This window comes from Anser cygnoides, chromosome 19 (assembly GCF_040182565.1).
Source record: "Anser cygnoides isolate HZ-2024a breed goose chromosome 19, Taihu_goose_T2T_genome, whole genome shotgun sequence".
In the NCBI taxonomy this organism is placed as follows: Eukaryota; Metazoa; Chordata; class Aves; order Anseriformes; family Anatidae; genus Anser; species Anser cygnoides.
This window is the reverse complement of record NC_089891.1, coordinates 6,612,272-6,634,046: the sequence shown is the minus strand read 5'-3', so window position 1 is coordinate 6,634,046 and position 21,775 is coordinate 6,612,272. Positions and strand designations below refer to the sequence as shown.

The window sequence follows — 21,775 nt, the reverse complement described above, 5'->3', positions numbered from 1 at the left end:
CTTTGAAAAATCACATAGCCGTATGTTCTGAACAACAAATAAAAGTACTGGAAAGGCAACATGTTTCCTATGCTCTGAAATACGGAATTTCTCCTTCAACTTCAATGCACCAAAATCTCTGCTATTAGATGTGCCAAAATGGGAATCCCAGCCCAAGTTACTACAAGGTTCCTCATTTTTACCATTTATACCTGTCCAAAATAAGTAAAGGAAAATGCTGGTCCCCATAACAATTACAACGTAATTGTAATTACATACAACGTAAGGTGCAAGACAAACATTTTAGCCAAATCAATAAGTGACACGTTCATTCATGCAGTAGGCGAATCCTATCTCTTCCTCAAGTTTAGAGAGGAAAAGGTGTTTGTAAAATGTCAGTATTAGAACTTAACTATAATTTTACCTGCTTTCACTCACACGAATTCTCATGTATTTCCAATAAAAAGAACAGCCTCCTTTCTGCTGTGGCTACATAACCACATCTGCTTTGGAAAAATAAAGTCAAAAAGGGATCATGGCTGTCTGCAAGTAGTATCCCAGCTTATCAGAAAAGCAGTGCTCCATTTCACCAGAGGGACCAACCTGCAGATCCTCTGCAAGTGCACTTCCACAAACAGATGACAAAGGCACACCGACACCAGCACAAGCAACGGAAGTGTTTTGTCCATATATGACTACCGTTACCTACAGAATCAAGTCCTGAATATTGACACGAAGGATAATGTATTTTTTAAAATGTGAGTTTAATGTCTTACAGACACAGCACTGAAGTACACTTTACTGTCTCACTCCTGACTGGGACACATAGCATGGAGTTTTCCAACAAGATCTACATTTGCTTATGCTATAGCCTTACAAGAAAGCGCCAAGGATGTTTCTTCTACCTTATCTGTGGCAACATGCAAATCGTGCATGCTTACCAACTGCATCAAGTTGTTAAATAATGTTCAAAACTGATACTACAATGCAAATATAAAGGCAAGCTGATGGTCAGTCTCAGCAGTGGCATCTTTCTGATACTAGTACAGAAGTTTCTGTTCTATAAACGCTTAAGGCCTACGTTTTTATTGTGAAATTTCCATAACCTCTTAACCAATTGCAGAATAAGCCACAGCATAGGGGACATGGAATCCAACAACAGTAACTGCTGGGAACTAAGTGTGAAAGGAAATACTAACTGATGGCACAGCAAGAACAAAAACAACCACCCCAACCACCACAGAATAACTAAACATCCAAATTAGTGGACTAAGCTTGAAGACATGAGTAAATTTATTAGGAAAGAAACTTATTTAGTATTAAATGTTCAATGACAGAGACAATCAAATTTGTAACAGAAATTCAAAGATACTTTATTTCCATTTCTCGTATATCAAGAAGCTAGGAATAGCTTAGTTGTAAAAATGGGATTCATTTTAGTTCGATTCACACAAATACTAAACATTTATTCTTGTGTTTTAAAGTCCAAGAATGAAAACTTGCAATTAAACACTGAGCAAGCCATGTGTTCAGGTTATGTTGGTTTCTTATCTTAAAAAGTCTTAAAGAAAAAAAGGATACAGGACTTATATTCTCAGTAGCATATGTGCTATCAACACATCTTTCTGAACTCTGGCAGGAAACACCAGTCCTGAATTAAATTTTATAAAAAAAATTCTAACTCAACTTATATTTTTCTACGCCACTACAGCTTTCTTTCACCTCATTTTAAAGCAGATCTTCATTTTAAGCTGTCTTCCGCCGTCTTCGCAGACTCTTCACGTAGTAGTCCTATAATGCAAAATTTTGGGAAAACAGACAATTAGACAACGTAAAGAGCATTTAGTTTACCAAGTCCTATATACTGGCCCAGTTGTTAGCTGTCATCTTAACTCTACAAAAATGTCAACATTGAACAGTATCAGCTTTAGAAGCAATAATGTAGCATTAATAGTTTAATGACCAACATTACATGTTCAAGGGTTCCTAGCATAAACAATGAAGCTCTACTAATGGCTTATGTTGCAAGAACCTCATTTATCAGCTGCATCTGCATCATTGTTAGTTCCTTAGATCAGGAACAGAACTAAAAAAACCTTGTGCAAAAGTAAGAAAGCTACATCACGAGTGGGGAAAACACTTCCAACTTTTCTTTTTAATACAGTATTTGCATCTCCTAATGTTAACAGTTTTATTTCCAACAAATATTTTTTCAGCATACATTCTTGCCATGAACATTGTAATCATCTTGTGGCATCTGCCTTTTATTTACATTTGCCTTAGAAGTCTGTTATCAGCCATTCCACTTCTCTGTACTATGGCTGACTGCAAATTCTCCTACGCAGTAGGAAATATTAAACACATACCTCTTAAAGACTTGAATTGCATTGAAAGTAACAAGGCGATTATTATGTAGTGTTTATTGCATTTTAAACTCTTTAAAGATATCTAATTCTGGGCACCACTGCATCCCTACACACAGTTGAAAGAAAATTCCATTCTGTTAACATCAGATTTACAGTATTCACACAATACACAAAAAGTCCTTTTCACTATCTTGAAAATCAAAAACACAACAGTAAGCTTAAAGATTACAGGCAACAGCATTCAAACATGGATGTGGGTAGAGAAAGGAGTACCTGGCATGAGTACCTGCTTAGTTTGACTGAATCCTTGATTTTTAATTTGGCTTTTCATGGGCCGCTCACAACACCAACGCTGTGTGAGGTATGGTAGTCAGCTGCAATAATTCATAAACCCTACACTTCCATCAATCCAATGCTACTGGCTCTCGAGTTACAGAACAAACTGCATTAGAATGCAAGGCAATAAAGCAAAAAAACTAGAAACATCCTTGACAAAGAAATACTAGCAGTTTATATAAAAACAAAGTAGTCCAACATGTGCCTCAAATATTAAGTATTAAAGCAAAAGTTTCTGCTGATGTACCAACACAATATGGACTTAAATACAAAAACAGTTCAACTTTTTTTTAAAAAACGATAACAAAATCCCTAAAAATAAAAAAGGATAATTAATTTTTTTCTATGGTGACTATATTACAAATATGTCCCAAAGAGGCACACTAATGGGGGCACGAGTCTGCTACGAAATAGCTGAGACAAAACAATGTACCTCAAAATGTTTTGCAGGACTACACTGTCTTTTCCTTCAGAAGGTGCTTTAGTATGTCTTCTTACTTGGCTTAGTTCCATCTTCATCTGTGCATACTTACGCTGCACTGTTAAACAGTAACAAAAAGCCCTAATCAAAGTTTGAAATAATGCACTTACCTCTGTCTGATCTGAGGTCATATCAGATCAGTTTTAATTGGACTGAGTGTCACCTTCAGATTTAATGTCTTCACTGGTCCCATTGACCTCATTCTTAGTATCACTCTCCTTCGAGTCTGTATTTGTGTCTTCACTCTGTTTTTCTCGACTACTGGACTTCACACTACTTTTTTTATCATCAGATCCCCTCTTTTCTGCCATGAAAGAAGACATTGACCATGGATTTCAAAGTAAAAACAAACATTGCACATGTGAGATACATTGCATACAAAATGGGACAATTATTTTCTATATAATACAGTAGTCTACAGTAATAGCAGTAATACTCAAAGTTATAGAAACAGGCTTCAATCTACCATCCTGCAATGGACAGGGTACCAAAAAAAAGTCAAAGGGGACAGTGGGGGCAGGGGGAGAAGGACAGATCTAACAGAGGCAGCTACACAGCTGTCTGCTGAAATACACAAACTGGGGGGAGCGAGGCAGTCAAGAAGTTAGGCAAGTATGATGCACGGCGATCGGCTTCCTTACTTATTATAGGACTCTCTTTGTCCCCAAGTTTAATTTGTGATGGGTGTGGACAATGCATAAGCGCATTATCAAATAAGTCAGTCTTTGCCAAGTTCAAAAAATTAGCAACCCCAAACAATCAAACACTCAGGAAACAAACAATATTTAAGAACAGTTAGCTCTTTGTAGGTGGGGTTCACAGTAGAAATCAAAATTAACCGTATTGGACAGCGCATCACGTAAGCTGTACGCTTGTCAGCATTATTTATTCTCAATTCTATAAAAACTGCGTTTTTAATTCACTCAAAAAAGGCCTGGAAAGACAGTTTGGAAGGTACATAAAAAGCAGTATTTTCCAAACACAAAGAAGAGCAAAATGAAAAGGATCCCACAATTTCATCATGAATTAGAAAGCTGACTTGCAACTGAAGAGGTCACTACACTGCTGAGAAAACCTCATCTTTCCCTCAATAATCTTCAAAGGAGGAAGGAAGCCAGAAGTAAAAGTATTTCCGTGGAAAGAAAAACATTCAATAGTAGAGCTACATGCCTCAATCTGTAAATTCACTATTTGCAAATTTAATAAAAATAACATTTTTTCCTCTATTACTACACACCATAATATTACACCTTTCATTAGTAAAGACACTTCAGAGAAAAAAATAAATCAAAAAAAACGACCTCTCAGATGTCATCATATAGAACAACATTCGTGCTTGTTTTTCTGATTGTTCCTTGCTATATGGGCAATTAAAATAAATATAAATATATATATATCCCCAAAACAGAAGCACACGGATTGAACACTCTGAAAAAGTTATTTTAAACAATGTTATCACCTAGACTGGCACGACACACTTTTATACTTCAGAAGGCAAAGCAGAAATTAAGCTTCGTAACAGAAGCAACGTCCCAACTTCACTGTTTTTAATACACCACCAAAGGGAGGGGGAAACCCCCATACAGAAATTAGGGCAACTGCCTAAAAGCACTACTACTGAGGTTTCATCGGAAGCAGCACATCCAGTGCACGGTGCCTGGAGAAAACACACAGTGACGTCCAAAAGACAACCTGAAGAACTACAAATTTTGTATCTGTCTGCCCTCGGTTTTGCAACTCCGCAGGTAGATTGCACTCTAACTAACCTTGTTAAAAAGTCTTCTTTTTGTGTCTTATAGGTATCTCCGATGCACACGTAGATCCACTGAGGAATAGTAGTCTTGTTTCCCCGCAGAGGACTAGTAGTCAGTCCAATAATCTTATCTTCTGTCCTATGTAGATATGGTAGATCTTAATAGCCCTATGGATGTGCAGTGTGCAGGGTTTTGTTTTGTCTTTTGTTTGTTTCTTGAATTTGGTCAGGAAGGATTATTTTGTTTAAGGTTAAAAAAACTACGATTAACCTGTGGTATGAAAGACGAAACTCTAACACCTTCAATAATAAGATAGTTTTACCATAGCAAACCTCCTGTTTGCCAAGCAGAACTGATCATGTGTATTCAACAGCCCAATAAACTAAGCTTCTTTCAAATCCTGGAGTATCTGCAAGCAACTGTTAAGTTCCTTCACTGCATTTTCAATCATTCAGATTTCTTTCTTTAAAAGCACATACAATTAGTTTGCTGTTGATAATCTGCATATATTATTTTAGCTGTGATCTATTAGGTAAAATCACGAATTTACTTTGCTTCCTAATTCAACATATGCACCTTTTTCTGTTCGAGCTCATGTGGGAAACTGAAATTTTCTTTAAGAATTCTTACCAAGATAATGTGAACGGTTTTACTATTCGGAGAATGTAAAGTCACTTTGTTAAACATCCTGTAGTACTGACAGTTTGAGTGTTTTGACATTATTTGCTGACGTTTAATGACTAACATGAAAACACAATCACAAATGCAATTATTTTTATATAAGTTTAAGAATCCATAAGGTAAAGAGCCAAGTAAAAGTGGTCTGGTGGCAAGTTAACCCTCCATAAGATGAAGGTACTTGCAAAACAGATTATCTTTTTCTCCAATTATTTATTCCACCTATGCTGAGGTTAGTTTACACCAACAGTAGTTACGTTAATGCTCAACTGGTGTTTCTGATTGGCAGTTTCCCCTCCTTTAGCAAATGTCTCCCTGCTCCTGAAACCCAAGTCAGAAATTGTGTCTCCATTTTAACATATACTGTCTTCTTATAGCCTTGAAAGGTCACAGCATTCCACAGTATTTTAGCGAATAAGAAGCCAGGACTTCTGAATTTTCAAAGTATGGCACTGATTTAATGTGTAACAGTGGGGAAGTCTTGGATAACTTGCTTTTTTTTTTTCCCCCTGTAAGTCATGTTTGCATGTTTATAAAGCAGTTTGAGATTTCAAGATGAAAGGCACTACCACATGTGTTACAGTCAGGCCTTTGCTGCTGCTTACTTCTATAATTGCAGATCAATGGTGTATATAAAGACAATTAAATTCTGAAGCCCGTATTCCCAATGGAGCAGTAAATGTAGTAGACTACTAGAGTAGCCAGCCACACACTTCAGATGTATGAACCCCTAAAGCCAACTGCTGAATTAACTGCCTACAAAGCCACATGGCAAATGTGAGGATGTAATGGTGTTTACAACTTCATCATATAAATTCAACACTTGTGTGTTAAATACTGATCGCCTTCCCTGCCTTTTTTTCTCCCTCTCACTGGAGGGAGAAACACAAACTTCTACACCATTACAGTCCCGCTCTACGGTTTTTTCATATTTCTACAAATGTTATAGTTAAAAAAAATAAGTTATTGATTTTCACAGGTAGAAATTTCATCACAGCTCAAGCATCACCTCACTGTTCTCATTTCTGGAGGAAGAAGGTAGCAAGCAGCAAATAAAATGGCCAGCAAGGAAATTGGTCAAGTTTAAACTAAAAATACCGTTATGCTGAAAAGAAAGTTCACTAACTCTTCTATTTATGGAAAGATTCAGGAGAGAACTGAAAAGCCTTAAGTGCAATAAACAGACCAAGTTTGAATAAATACATATAGTTATTTATACGGACAGATACACACAGAGTACTGAAGAGGACATTCTTGACCAAGTACCAGAAGTCTGTTCATAAAATAGGCAAAAAAAGGCACAGCATCAGGTAAGAAGAAAGTAACAAATGGACAGATACAGGCTACGATACTGTGTTTGAATTTAAACACTACACATCAGTTCCACTGCCAGCAAGCAGGCAGCAAAAAACACTTGCCAATAAAGGGCAAAGCAAAATCAGAGATGGATCAATACTAAAGATGCACTGTGGTATAAATCAGAAAAATTAAAACGGTCCAAGAAAATCAGGCAATGAAAACACACGAAGCATCACCTACATTTCAGGAACTAATCCGCTGAAAAAAACATGGAAAAAAGGTATAGCAAACAGGCCTATGCAATCAAGAAACATGCACATAGCACCTTTCATCCCAGAGAACCTCAAAAGTACCTTAGAAACATAACAGAATTGTTACATCCATTATTGACAGTCAGCTCTGATGATGAAGTGGGGTGGCTGTTTCGGAGTGGACATTAGTCAGTACCCCAGCAAAGCCTGTAGTTTAAGCCAGAAGTTAGTACTATATTCCTCCAGAAGTTTCCAAAGACTTTTGAAGCGGGAATTTAACAATGACAATGAATTAACGTTTTTTTTCACCAAATGCAAATCTCTCATGTTTTCTCTGCAGCTCTTTTAAACCCTACTTAAAGGTAAAACTTCAGAATATCAGCCTTTGATGAAGCAGTGAGTCACTATCACTGCTGTCGTACATGTATGTACTGCTATAAAGCATTCTGAGCACTAGCAGTACAGCATTCCTTTGAGACTCACCTGAATACTGACAAGGCAAATCTCACTTCATTGAGGAAAAAAAAGTGGGGGGAAAGGAGGCAGGGGCAAGCAGGAGGGAGGAAAGGAGCAGAAGACTGGCGGGGAGAGAGCATGGAATTGTAATTTAGAGCATCAGAGAAATTCTGCGAAGATTTATCTTGGACTGCAGTCATAGATCAGAAAAAAACAAACTAAAACTAAAAGCACTGTTAAGCAAGAAAAATAAAGGAAACATGACAGCGTATAGAAGTAATAGATGCTACAGGTAGAAACACGACTACAGATCTCTCACAAAACACATACCAGTAAAGGATAATTACAGAAATACCTGTTAACAATAAGAATACCCACTCATAAAAAACTGATTACAGTGCAAATATTTTTCTAAATGTAAACAGTCAACAGGTCTTAAAATACATCACAATCCTCGCACACTTAATTTGCAGACAAAGTAGTAAGCTGTAAGCTTTTAGAAACTACTGTAACAGATGAGAGGAGGACACCAGGGTGTATGTACACACGCGTGTGCATTAACAATGACTGGAAAGAATAAAATGCTTCGAATGGGTTAACAGCAACATATACAGCTTATAAAACCAATTCTGATTTGATGCTAAGAAGAACTTTCAGTCCCTGACAGAAAGACAACAAGCTTTTGAGACTTTAGGAAAATATTATTTACAGAACTTAATATTAATTTGGTCTTCACACAAACATACCTTTTTCTTTTGACTTCCTGTCTTGTTCTCTCTCTCTGCTTTTGCTTCTGTGCTTGTAAGATTTCCGATCACGGCTTTTTGACCGTCTCCTGTCCCTACTGCGAGACCTGTGTTTCCTTTCTGATCTATCATGGCTTCTGCTTCTTCTTCGGTCACGACTCCTTAGCATTTAGAAAAAATTTGAAAAATACAAATGTCAGCGGGTACTCAGAATACACATACTGCTCCTGGTTTACACTTATAATGCATTGATTATTCGTAAAAAACAGCTATTTAAAACAAGGCTTAGCATACTGTACAAAAATATTTCTCAGTAAGACCTGGCTTCACATTGCCTTCTTCATTTCAAACATCCAACCACACAGAGCTTAAGAACATTCACCACTATAAATTAAAATCCAAGGAAAATTATGAGGGTATGGGGGGCTCACGGAGAAAAGGAAAACAAAACCAAACCAGACGCTGTCCTCTGGGAATATCTCTGTACTCAAAGCTCCTTCATACAACTACTTTCACCACAATGGTGTCATCTACTTCCAAAAACGGACAGAAAACAATAAATATGCATCCAAACCTGTTTATCCCTAGAACCAATAAAGCATGTCTACAATTAGAGATAAGAACAGTGAAGCTTATGAACTAGTGATGTGACCCAGGCTGACAGATTAGGTCCTCACGAGATTTTAACATTTAGAAAAATTACGTGAAAATATTTTGTTCCCATACCTGCTCCGCCTTCTTTCTCTGCTTCTTGATCTTTTGTGGTCTCGTGAACGGCTGCATCTTCTGTCAGATGTTCTGCTTGAATGTCTACTCCGGGAACGACTCCTTTTACGCCTCTCTCTATCACGGGCCCTCTCTTTTTCTTTTTCTTCCTCTTCACGTCGCCTCTTCCTTTCCCGCTCTTCTCTTTCCCGTTCCCTCTCCTTCTCTCTCTCTTCTCTTTCTTGTTTCTCTTTCTTTAACCTGTCATCACGGTCAGGTTCTTCTGTTCTTTTTCGTAACTTTTCCTTAAAGAAGAGTTTATGGGAAGAAATGAAAATTATTCAAGATGACTTAGTTCAAACAATCTCAGGATGCGGAAGTTTAAGCTTTTAAAAGATTTAAATTCTGTCCAAAGGACTGCCTACACAGATGCACTTTCTAAAATCACTGAAACTTGCATCCTTTCTCCTGGAGAACACTTTTTTTTTTGCTTGTCATTATCACAAGAACACAGGCCTTACAGATCTTAACAAGGGCCACATAAAACTCCGGAGTTTACCTCTTTGCTTACATACAGTGTAATCACATAAAACGAAGAGTATCAGTGCAAACACAATGCTAAATGTGCAGAGCAGAATTCCATTTCATTTTTATATACTATCTTCGGAGTATTTCACACACTTAAGGAAGTCCAGTGTCCAGCCTTCTCTTTACCATAGGAATCCTCCGAGCAATTTTTATGCTCAATAACTTAAGACATGCTTACTTTTAGGTCTTCGACAGTAGCTTTTATTTTGGCATAACCCATGTGCTGCTTTCCCATCAAGTGGTCATCTACCCTGGACTGTGCATCTCCTACAATTAAGAAGGCTCCACAAACTTCACAAACTTCCATTTGCTTCTCCTGGGCGGCAAAGCTCTCAATTGTCTGCAAAAGAACATATTAGATGAAAAAAAAGAAACATTATTTTTTTTGGACAGGTGATAGCAAAGATCTTTAGAACTTTACTATTATTGTTGAATAGAACTAATACTTTAATGCTTTTTAATACTTTACTAATATCGTTGAATAATTTTCACTGGTAAAAACTTAATTTCATAACTGCATACTTTGTATTTGGAGCATCGTACCCGCTAGGACGAACAGTGCAAGAACAGGCTACAAATGCCCATTCCATGTAAGCCACAAAGAAAGAGCCAACTAGAAAACACCTGAAACAAACCTTATTCCTCACTGCGAAGGATTATTTATCTGCAGCTTCCTAGCAATCTCAGGATTAAGGAAAATAAAACCCAGTCTTCTCTTAGAATTATTTCTAACACCAACTGATGAGCTTGAGTTGCAGTCACCAACTCAATGTCCAGGTGGAGACCAGTGACAAGAGGTATCCCTCGGGGGTCTGTATGGAGGCTGGCACTATTTAACGTCTTTTCTGCTGACGCAGACAGTGGGCTTGAGTGTACCCTCAGCAGATTTTGACACCAAAGCTGGGTGAGCAAATAGCTGTGTGGTGTTTAGATGCCTGACAAGTTAAAACACAACACGAGGCTACGCTACAAAATTTAACTAAGATCTGAACTAGTGTAAGCTGAACACACACCTCTAGGACTGCTGTTTTAAGTACTTTCATAATTTACGTGCATGAAAACCACTCTCAAGACAGCACACTAAATCAGCACACATAAGCATCTAATTCTGCCCATAACTTTCACACTTTCAGTGTAAAGACAATGTTATTAGGAATCTAATGTTGCACCAAATTTTCAAGTACAACTGACAGAACTACGAACATGTTACTTACTGAAGTTGTAGACCTCAGCAATTCTCTCTCTTCTTTTAGCTGTTCAACAAGTTTCATCATTCCTTGTGCCTCTTCCACCTTCCCTTCTGAACCTAGTTCTTCAATCTAAAGGATATTTAAAAAAAACTGTAACTATTAAGCAAGTAATGAAAGCAAGAGATCTGTTATAGGGTATAAAACTCACCTGTTGTAGTAGTACATCAATTTTGTCAGTTAACACCTGAATCTTCTCTTCATTTTTACCAGTAGGTCCCGCTGCCTGCCAAGCAGTACAAGTGTGTCAATTATTTATATATTTTTAAAGTTTAAAGAAAAAGATGACAATTTGCATGTTTCAAAGGTGTTTTCTCATATTCCAGACACGTCAGGAATAGCCTTCTCCTGCGTCTTCTCCCATGAAGACCAATAATCACCTATTCTAACATAATAAACACCTCTCAACACAGAACTTGCTTCACTCGGCAAGAGTAAACTATTCAAGCTAATTCCTCCAAACAAAATTTCCTCCTTGAACATAACATTTGAGGCCAAGGTAAAGAGAATGTGAAGGTGTTGCCTAGAGGAAAGATTATTTGCCTCAATGATTCTTCCAGACTCACCCCAGAAGACTGCTGATTCTGTGACAGCGCCAAACGAGCATGACCTCTTCTAATCCTGCGTTCTACTTCTGCAAGTAAGCTTTGTAAGTAGCGCAAAAAGTCTCTTTCATAGCCCACTTTCATAAAACGAGAGCTCTTCTCATACCTGGTGAAATGTTTTTAAAATGAAAGGTCACATCACTTCATACTACACAAAAAACAAATGACACATTGCAATGTTTTAAATTGTTGCTGGAGGTAACTGAATATTATATGTTTAAATAAATGTTTATGTAAATGAATAAGCAATTAGTTACTCGTGGTTAGCTTACTTTTATGAATCTCAAACATACTAGAAATGCTATTTGCATTAGCATATTGATCAGCATACTTACTGTTTACGTAGATTTTCATCATGAATTTTTTCACAAGGACCTAAAAAGACCACACACAAAGTTTAAGCTTGCATTCCTGACTGCTGTATTCCCACATCATTGGCATTTGTTTGCACACCTAGGTAGAACAGAGCTTTTAACTGTTCCCAGGGACTTTTATGCCTGCCCTTCTGCTTCTTTTGCTTGGAGTTTAAAAGAAAGAATGCCAAGATGTCATAGTAATTAGAAAAACAAAGGAAATTCTGAGTGACTTGTAAAATTGTAATATAAAACCATTTCCAGATCTTAGCTGTCAGTAAAACTACACAAAAAAAATATTTTGAGGCCTTTAAAAAAGGAAAAATTACGTATTAAAGGTAATCTCACCAAGCACTTTCTTAAACTCCAAACATTGTTCTTTATAGTAAAAATAGATAATTAAAGTATTTATTTTCAGAGTAAAATTAAGATGTGTGTATCCTGTGATCATGAAGGGTAGCCATGCTGAAATTCTCCCACCCTCCTCAGTCTATCAAATTCTTCTGTGGACTTGGAATTTAACACTAAAAAAAAAAGAAGCAAGTTTTTCCTAGTGGCATTCTCTAAACTACATGCTGTCCACATACCATAGCTTGAAAGCTACAGGTAACTTAGAGAAGGCCTTAAGCAGTAATTATTACAGTATAACTCTCTCAAGTTAATAAGCTCAAAAACATAGAGTGACATTAAAATAAGTTAAAACACTACCCAGGTAGCATAAACCAAATTAGGAGACAACATGTTAGGAGAAGAAAACTACTCCACACCCAGTAATTTAGCTTACACCATTAAAAATATAATTTTCCCACTTAGAAGAAGTAGGATTTGGAAAAAATATTAATCTTAATATATTGTGTCACTGGCAATCCTTTAAAAAGGCTAATTCCAAAGTGTTTTGACAGAGCATTCAACAGTAAAAATATTTACATAGAGAAATTCAGTCGTAATTATACGTACATGAATAAAAATGACAAGACAGATACACTTACCTAAATCAGAACGGGTATTTGTGAATAATTCAGCTGGGCAAAAGCCACAAAGGTAGTATTTACAAACCTGAAAGAAGAGGAAAAAAAGTTTTTTTTTTCCGCCCCCTCAGGAATTGGCAATTTTTAGTGATCATTTCTATTTTCTAAATTGCGGTGTAAAAAGACCCTCTGTACACTCTGCAAGACTTCCAAAAAATTTTACCCACATACGCCCCTATCTTTGTGTTACTCAGTGTCAGCAAGTGCTACAAGGTGCATCTTAATGACAAAAGACCAAGAAATCCTACTCTCCCTTGACACAATGATATTTCTTAATTTTACTGCTGAATATTTAAGACAACAGGAAAGCATAACCTATTTGTAACTGCAAGGTAACGTGGTATTTTGAAAAGACTGAACTATTAAAAAAACCTTCCCGTGCAATTCTTTAACTGTGAAAACGCCTGCCGTGGAAGCAGGACAGCAAGTTGTTCTTTGCTCATCCGTAAGGACTTTGCATTCAGCCTTCATCCCTTCAACACTACTGGCTAGGAAACCATGAGACAGCAGCACTCAAAGCGAGAGGCACTGCGCCTCAGGGCTGGGGATTCTGGTGTCAGCTACAAGACCTAAGAACACACAAGGTAACGAACTATTCAAGAGCTTCCCTGCATTTCATTCTAATGCTTTTAGAAATTCCTACTTTAAGAACGATGTGCAAAGAATATGTTGTATACTTAAGACATGCACAGAAGACATTCTTTTTTTTTTTTTTTAAATAGATTTACCCTCATCCATGTACATCGGCTTAATTAGCAGAGTTGGTCAGTTCTTGAAGTTCACACCAGTATCTCCTGTCTATTTATCCATCAGAAAAGCCAAACGGATTAAAATCAGAAATACTTTCACCCTTGAGGTCAGATATTTTGAACAATTATTTCTTTAACAGAACCTTCCCCGGACTTGATCACCATTAACTTTTAACGAATTGCCAATGCAAAATTAGCCTGTACATTCCTCTAACATCTCCTATACATTACACCACTTCCTAATATTTGGCAAATGTAGTAACTGCTACTGGGTATTACAGCCTAGCCCTAACACTCTCACACTGTGGACAAAGAGCAGCAGCATACTATTTCCTAAAAAGCATTTTGAAGCATCTGAACAAATGGGTGTGAGTAGGGATCCAAGACCTACCCCACAAAACCACCTCGCGTAGTGCCTGTGACACCAGTTGTTCAAATTACAGTGATTTATTTTTCCATGCTAACTGCCAGACTGCAAATCTGGAGGTTAAAATTGGACTGACTGCTTTGCAGATTACACAGGAACACAACCAAGCTTTCTGCAACAGCCCATGGGCGTAAAAAAAAAAAAGTAATTTATTGCATAATTTGAATACTGCTCCTGTGATCCAGGTTAGCCCACTGTGGCACTAAATTCAGCAGACAGTAATAATTTTTATAACCACAACCCATGCTTGCACTGAAAATAAAAACTATTTAGCGATCTATGGAAAAAGCAACGGTGTTAACCAGCCAACCAAAAAACAAAAGAAGATAACTCACCAACAGTAAATAGTCTCAGGCCTAGCTGGTGAAGAAACTCTTTTACTCTCTGCAGCCAGGCCGTGCAGATAACACTCCCTTTTTCAAAAGTTCACAAAGACTGAGCATCTGCAGAGAACTACAGCAAGACGGGGGGGAGAAAGCTACCCATATATTTAGTGTAGAAGGAAAAAGCGTAGTGTATTTTTATCTTAAGTTTTCCCTCACTTTAAGATCAACACCACCGTCAGGATTTCAGAAGCAATGCCTTCACTCCAGAGTTGGTTCCAATCACTGGCACTTCAGCTAGCTCCTCAACTAACCAAGCTTGAGCGACTGCAGCTACACGGAAGAATAAAAACCCTGCCCAGTGCAACCAAATCAGCGAAGTAGCTCTATTACTGTTACATTACTGGCTTAAATGTCAGAAGCAGTCAGGCTTTAACTCATATCCTCTGAGAGAGCAAGCCATATTAGCTTGAAGTTCCGCTTTGCTCTGGAGCTTTTCATTGATGAATCCTCAGGAAAGGAGCAACACCCAGGCTACGTGTGCAAGCAGCAACAGACTGACCAGTATTTAAGTGTACGCTAGTATCTTATCCAACACACAACAGTCTCAAGGGGGAAAGATTTTGTCACTTCATTGTGTCCCTCATTTTTTCCAAGTTAAGAAAGCAAGCACCTCTCACCTGGGTTATGACCAGTCTTCCTCAACTAGCCACTGTTTTCTAGGAACTTGTGCTCATCTCCCACTTCTAACAATAAGAAGACAAAGATGGATTCGGCACGCATGATCCACGCCCACCTCTAGCTTGCACCTCTTCTTCTGAAACAGCTCCAATGGCATGGATGAATTTCTCAGAATAACTTGAAATTAGTATTTAGTAAAGCAAGACATCCCCCAGAAAAGTTTGATTTTCAAAAGGAATATCTTCTTAAAAATCATAATAGATAATAAAAATAGAAAGGTTATTAAAACAATTCTCTGCTCCTTACTTTTTCTTACATCTACCTAATTTTATCCAGAATACCCCCAGGGGACCCAACCAGGACAAACCTAAGAGAACACGATACAGCTTCTCGATAAAAGAACAGTTTAAAAGAAATCAGTTTAGACTTAAGAGTTTGTCTGTTGAATTAGAACCCTGCCAAATATTTCATGTGAAATACAGTCAAAAAGTGTCTTACCAGAATTTCAATGCAAAGAGATAGGAAAATGTCTTATTTATACACACATATATATCTCACAGGGCTATAGTTTAGGTGGCTGTTTCTGTGATGTCACTGTGGCATTTCTACAAAGCAGCACCATAGCAAAACCAAAACAAAACAAAAAGCCCAGCAACTAAGGCTTTGTATATATGCCAACAACCACTAATTAAAGTTTAAGTATCTTCAGGTCATACAAAAGCTATATGGGGTATAAAAAACAATACTTACAAAGCATGAGTGGAAAATGAATTTGTCTGAGTAGTATGACTATACTTTGGGAATTAACTCTAATCCAAGTAAAACTGGTGACTGCAGATTTAAAGTGGCAGAGCCATTCTGAAAACAGCTTTGTAGTTGCCTTACTTTTCACCTGCTTTAAGTGCTGTCTGAAGAAACACTGAATGCCTGGGGAGAACGAAGGAAAAAAAAAAAGACAACACTGTACAAACCTTTCAGTATCAGTTGCACTGCCAATGCAAGATTGACTGGTCCAGAACAGAAGCGTCTTGAAAAGCTGCACGAGTAAAGCTGAATGGCTCTCCCTACAACCAGGCATCACAGCAAACATGCAGGTGTAACACCCAAGGCCTACTGTTTGGAGACAATATCTCAAGTAACGGAGCTCTTCAAAAGAATGACAAAAAATTCAGCCCCTGCTAACGGTGGACTAAATTCAGCACCTCTTAAAAGCAGCTTATGCACAGACTTACTTGCCCTTCTTTGCAGACATTCAGAATTATTGGCAGAGGCTTTGGCAGTAAGTCATAAGACCACCTAAGCTTGTTCTCTGAAACAATTTATAGAGAATAATTAAAAATAACCACACACAATCACAATTTTTCTTCTTCTCATGAAGCCGCGAGGAAAAATAAATAGGACAATCTCACTTTAGTATCAAGCTGTTTCAAGAAACCAGACTCCAGACGAACTCCTCTGTTAATCAAAAGAAAAAGTATTTCCTATTTCTAGGATCTCTTTCCCTTCCATTTCATTTTCTCGACTTCATAACCAAGAACCGGGTCAGTGAAAAGGCACTTCCCCAGAAAAACTGCTGGGATTAATCAGAGAATTTCCTAGGACACAAAAAGCACAACAATAACAGCCTGACCATATTCTGCTGGGAAAGAGTTATAGGAAGTCTTCATAGCTACGTGCTCAAAAACTCTGCAAACTGGCCTGGAACAGTTCTGAAACTAGAAACAAAAAGAGCAAAGGGAAAATTATTGGAGGCAGAAGTCTGACAAAGCAAAACAAAAAATTTAAATGACCTTATGAAGCAGCACTTCTAGAAAAAGCCTCTTCTTACCAGCTGATGGTAAGAATAAGTACCAGAAGCTGCAGTGACCACCACTAGAATATGTAGCTTAAATGTATGTCAGACATCATATTAACTATTAAAAAAAAAAAATCACTGAAAGGTTGCAGTAATTTTCTCCTAGCCCTGGATGCTATGGTGCCTAGTGAAGTCCTTGACATTCTCTCCTCAGAGGCAGCCTGCAGAGACATATTGGTATCAGAGTGGTTTGGGCTGTGCCTGGGCTGTGCCTCCCTCGCACCTATTTCATTATGTTCTTCAATTGGTTTTGCTTTGACGGAAAAACATCAATTGAGAGAATCCTGCAGCTATCTTGAAACTTTATCATCCAGGACTAGCTTCACCTTGTGGTACATCTGCCTTGACAGGCTGGAGACAGCTACCAGCCGGCTGCACTTTACAGCTGGTCTTACGTAGTCAATCATGAGCAGGAATAGGAAGGGCCAAGAAATGGCTGAAGAACCACAGAGCCATTAAAGGGCTGAAACAAAGGTGATATGCTTCAAATAGCATTACTCATCCGTAGCTTATCAGACTGCTGCAGTTAGCACAAGACAGAAGTCATATGGAAATATATTCCACAATTGCAGAAACAGGGCAACAGGTGATTAGCATGGCTATTTAGCCACACAGGTAACAAGCTTTTTTACCCAAAATTATTCTGACGACTCTGCTATCAAGGAGGTGGACTGAGCAGAATGTTATCATCACTTTGTTGCAGCAGGATTAGCTGTAGCTTGTGTCTCAAAGCCCTCAGATGTCGTATTTCAGTAATACACTGGAATGAAAATGGACACTTGGAACTCTCCACTTCATCACAAATTTACTAATCTTTGAAATCCCTTGGAGATGGGAAAGTAGCATTCACTTCGAATTGTGAAAGCTGACAACAAAAACGGATAGCTCAAGAGCTGTGAACCAATTCAAAGCTTTCCCCCAGGCAAAAACTACTGACAGCTCTATACCATTAACACTTCTACACTAACGTGCTCCTGTTCTACAAGAGTAAAACTGTAGTAAACAATTCTACAAGCACATTCCTTTAGGCACACAAGTCCTAGTAAAAAGGCTGAGAATAATAGCCAGGTTGTAACCTACACAACAAAAAAGAAAATTGCTTCATGTGGCTGAGTTCTTTGAAGCCTTACAGTTCTCAAGCATCACAGGTTTTATAAGCAATGCTCCCCCACCATTCGAAGTCCTTCCCCCAAACCGGCTCTTAAAGATAACCTTCCCATTAACAATATTCTCCCCAGACAAGTACAAATTAAGTCAAGTTCCAAAAACAAAACAAACAGAAAATAATCAGAAGAAAGAGGAGTAAGTTCTGAGCTTCTAAGTAGATGCAAACTGATTTAGGTCTTCTGGCATTAAAAGAAAAAAAGTATGTAACAGATCGTAAATAGTTAACACCACCAAATCGTATTTTAAATACAGAGTCTACATTCTGAGGAACTGTATGCCTACCACAGATAATTGCTCAGTCATTTGTCTATAACTGCTCTCCATCTCTCCCTACTTTCTAAAATGCTGTATTTACCTTGTAGGAACCATCACAATCTCAAAACACTGTATGAAGCACAGGTAGCCAACGCTCGCCTTTCTTGAGCTGTAGAACAGCCTCAGAACTCCCACACCATCAATCATCAACTTGTTTTGCATAGGTGGCACAACAAACAAGGACGCTTGAATCAATAAAGTTTTTTAGTTACTGTCCCAGAAATATACTCTGTCACGGATATGACTGTAAGCAGAAAGATTAAAACACATGCTACTACTAACTTCCTGCTACATACGAAACAGAAAGCCTTTATGCCAGATCTAGAATTGATCATCCAAAGAGATGCTGGAATACCGAAATAAAGAGCACCTGGGATGCCAATGTCTTAAGATTAAAGGCTTTAGTCACGTAGAAGTTTTAAAAATATGAATTTAAAGGCTTTTCAATATATGATAAAACACGTTTCACTAATACTGCAAATAAATGCTCAGCTATCACACTCTGCTTTCACAACTTCCTAAACAACCTATTCCTATCTTGTATTACGTTGCATCTTCTATAGCTCTTGGTATCAGCCCATCCATAATTTACAAATGATAAAGAAAACAGGGATGAGCTTGTTTTTGATAACCTTCCACATCTAAAAACTGAGGAAATGTGACACAAAATCTTAAATTTTGGTATGAGAGCACAACATGCTTACAGTGAAAAGGCCACATGTTGACAGATACATCATTTTACCAGAGGGGACACTAACATGCATTTAACCTGAAAAATAAAAACAGCAGTTGAGCAGATGAATGAATGTTACTATTTGAACCTTATCTGCATTTGCTGAACATGTCAGCATTACAAATTTAATCTTTATGGGATGCAAGGAGTTAAAGCTGAAACACATCTTTATTTTTCTGCTACAAACTCATCAATTGACTGTAGGTATCTATTAACACATTCCTTTCAGAGAGGTTGTGTTTAATAATGGTCCTATAAATCTCATAAATAGAATCAGGAGTGGTAGAAATGAAACAGCAGCTCCTGCAAGGCTGAAGTTTAACCCTCGGCCTGTAAAGTTGCCACTGGCCTCAGAGAGAGCACAGCTTTCCACTTCCTAAATTGTCAAAGGGGGACTTGGAAGAATAGACAAGGCCCCATCTCTAAAAATAAACAACAATAAAAAAAATGAAAAATATCTTAAAGAGAAATCCTTATGGTTACAGGAAACATCTTCAGCCTAAACACAGTTTGAAAAAAATCATTTTTTTAAAGATAGAAGTCATCTTAACCAGATTCCAGCTCAAGCCATTTACTTCCTATTTCCAGGGTTGAACAATCCATTTTATTTTGAGTTCAGAATCAAAAGAAAGTATTTAACTGAACACCCAACTGAATAATGATCTTTGGTTAAAAAGTCTGGAAGGACATTAAGAAATTCATGAATACTTCCTACACTCACAATTTTCTTCTGACTCAAACTACTTAACCATATAGCAGCATTTTTCAAGCAGAAATTAGAAAAAAATGCTTGGATTTTCCAGTCTAAAGCAAGAAAGGCATCTGTCCTTATCTCAGGCACTCTGAGAAACACGTGTTTCAGCCATCTCTAAAATAACACAAGTTTTGCTCGAAAACATGAAATTCCAACCCCTGGGATCCAGATGCAACACAGAACAGCCAAAAGCAAGCATTTCTCCCTTCCGACTCAATTTAAAAACATCCCAAGAAAATGCTAAGGTGGGAGGTGCCCCAGGTAGTTCAACTGCATGCTATTTGCAACTTAAACTAGAGCAATTCCTACTAAACGTAATAAACGAGCTATCCTAATTGTGACACTTTTTTTTTTCAACATATACTGTAACACAAAGCTACATCATGAATGATGAAAAAAAAATATTGCAGCAGAGTTCTCATCTCTCCCAAAGAAACAGGTAAAGAACTCTGCAATTACTGCTGATTTTTTCAGAAGACGGCTGCGGTACCATTAGGATAGATATCAATAAAAATCGTCATTCACTAAAACTCAACTATGTCCGAGAAAAAAGAAAGTCCCAAATAATACAAAAGAAGTCTTGTCTGAGCTGTTTATTGCAGAAAACGAATGACATCACTATGTTAATGAAAAAAATACATTAAATAGTACTAAGTAATAATGCTATTTAGCCTAACGCCCATCTCCTTCTCCCTTTCCCGACACTGTGCTATCCTGACTGAGAAAGTACAAAACAAATCAAGTTTTTATTTGTTAAATGCTGCTTCAAAAGTCGTTATTCGCTATCCTCCAGGCCGCTCAGTCAGGATGCCTGCACCGCAACCTGCACGTTTCCTCCCCCAGCACCACATTCGGGAAGAGAACCAGAGACACTTGTGTTTCAAACCCCTAAAACCCGTCCCGCCTCCCTTTGTACGAGCCAGCAAGCTTCAAGCAAATTTTGTTTCTGCCCCACCAGCCTAATTTCAGCGCCCCCAAACACACCCTGATGCCTCAGCCCCCCCGAACTTCCCAATTTCCCCACACCGCCGCTCCGCGCACAACACACCACCTCTCCCCCTCCGGCTGAAACCCAAACACAAGGCCTCTGCCCTGCCGTCAGCCCAAACAACAGCGCAGGCCCTCAGCCTTCCTACGGCGGGACCTTCCTCCTCCTCCTCCTCTTCCTCACCTCGGGGCTCCCGGAGCTTCCCGCCCCGCGGCCGCCATGCAGGAGGGCCGCAGCCTCGGAGGGCCGCACCGAGGGCCCCGCAGCCCCGACCCGAGCTTAGGGAACCCCCCCCACCGGCCGGTACACCTCAGCCCTGCCCCTCCGCTGCCGCCCCCGGGGGCGATGCGGGCCCAGGGCCGCGCTCCGCGCTCCCGGCCGGGCCCCGAGGGAGGGAAGGAGGGAGGGGAGAGGCGGCCCCGCGGCACTCACGCTCTCGTGGTCCCACCGCACGTTGCTGCGCTTCTCATCCGGGGCCAGGTTCCTATCCCGGCCCATAAGCTCATCGAGGAGCTGGGCGGCCGATATCATCGCGTCCTCCGGGCCGAATCCTCGCCGCCAAACGCCGGCTCCGCGCCGCCTTCTCCTCCCCGAGCGCCCGCGCCGCCGCCGGAGTGACAGAGACAAAATGGCGGCGCGGCTCCTCGCCCTGCCCACAGTGCACCGCGCGCCTGCCAACCGCCTCTGCGGCCTGGCCTGCTGCGGGGCGGCCTCGTGTGGGGCGGCCTCGTGTGGGGCGGCCGGCGCGCTCTTCACCGAGCCCGGGGCTGCTCCCGGCTCCGGGGTTTCCCTCGGAGAGAGGCTGTGGGGTCGTCCCGGGTGCTGTGGGGTGCGTGAGCGCCCGGGGGGCCCGCCGGCGAGGGGTGCATGAGCACTTCTCGCACCTGGAAATGCTTCATGTGCCTCAGGGC

General features: G+C 39.3%; 1 protein-coding gene across 8 annotated transcripts; it reads right to left on the bottom strand.

Annotated features, from left to right (window-relative positions):
* Positions 1 to 1,327: 1,327 nt before the first annotated feature.
* Positions 1,328 to 21,517, bottom strand: LUC7L3 (LUC7 like 3 pre-mRNA splicing factor). 8 transcript variants are annotated; one of them, XM_066980275.1, is made up of 13 exons: positions 21,297 to 21,517; positions 12,834 to 12,900; positions 11,827 to 11,866; positions 11,453 to 11,597; positions 11,038 to 11,112; positions 10,854 to 10,958; positions 9,818 to 9,979; positions 9,073 to 9,356; positions 8,347 to 8,507; positions 3,326 to 3,466; positions 3,115 to 3,220; positions 2,632 to 2,697; positions 1,328 to 1,770 (listed from the first exon to the last, which is right to left on the bottom strand). In XM_066980275.1, exons 1-12 carry the CDS (start codon positions 21,393 to 21,395, stop codon positions 2,673 to 2,675), a joined length of 1,410 nt encoding a protein of 469 aa, XP_066836376.1. In that variant the 5' UTR covers positions 21,396 to 21,517; the 3' UTR covers positions 1,328 to 1,770; positions 2,632 to 2,672. The 8 variants fall into 8 exon arrangements, 5 of the variants coding, with proteins under 5 accessions (XP_066836376.1, XP_066836375.1, XP_066836377.1 ...); XR_010825936.1 differs by having other exon boundaries at positions 2,632 to 3,220; XM_066980274.1 differs by having other exon boundaries at positions 1,328 to 2,697.
* Between the last annotated feature and the right edge of the window lie 258 nt (positions 21,518 to 21,775).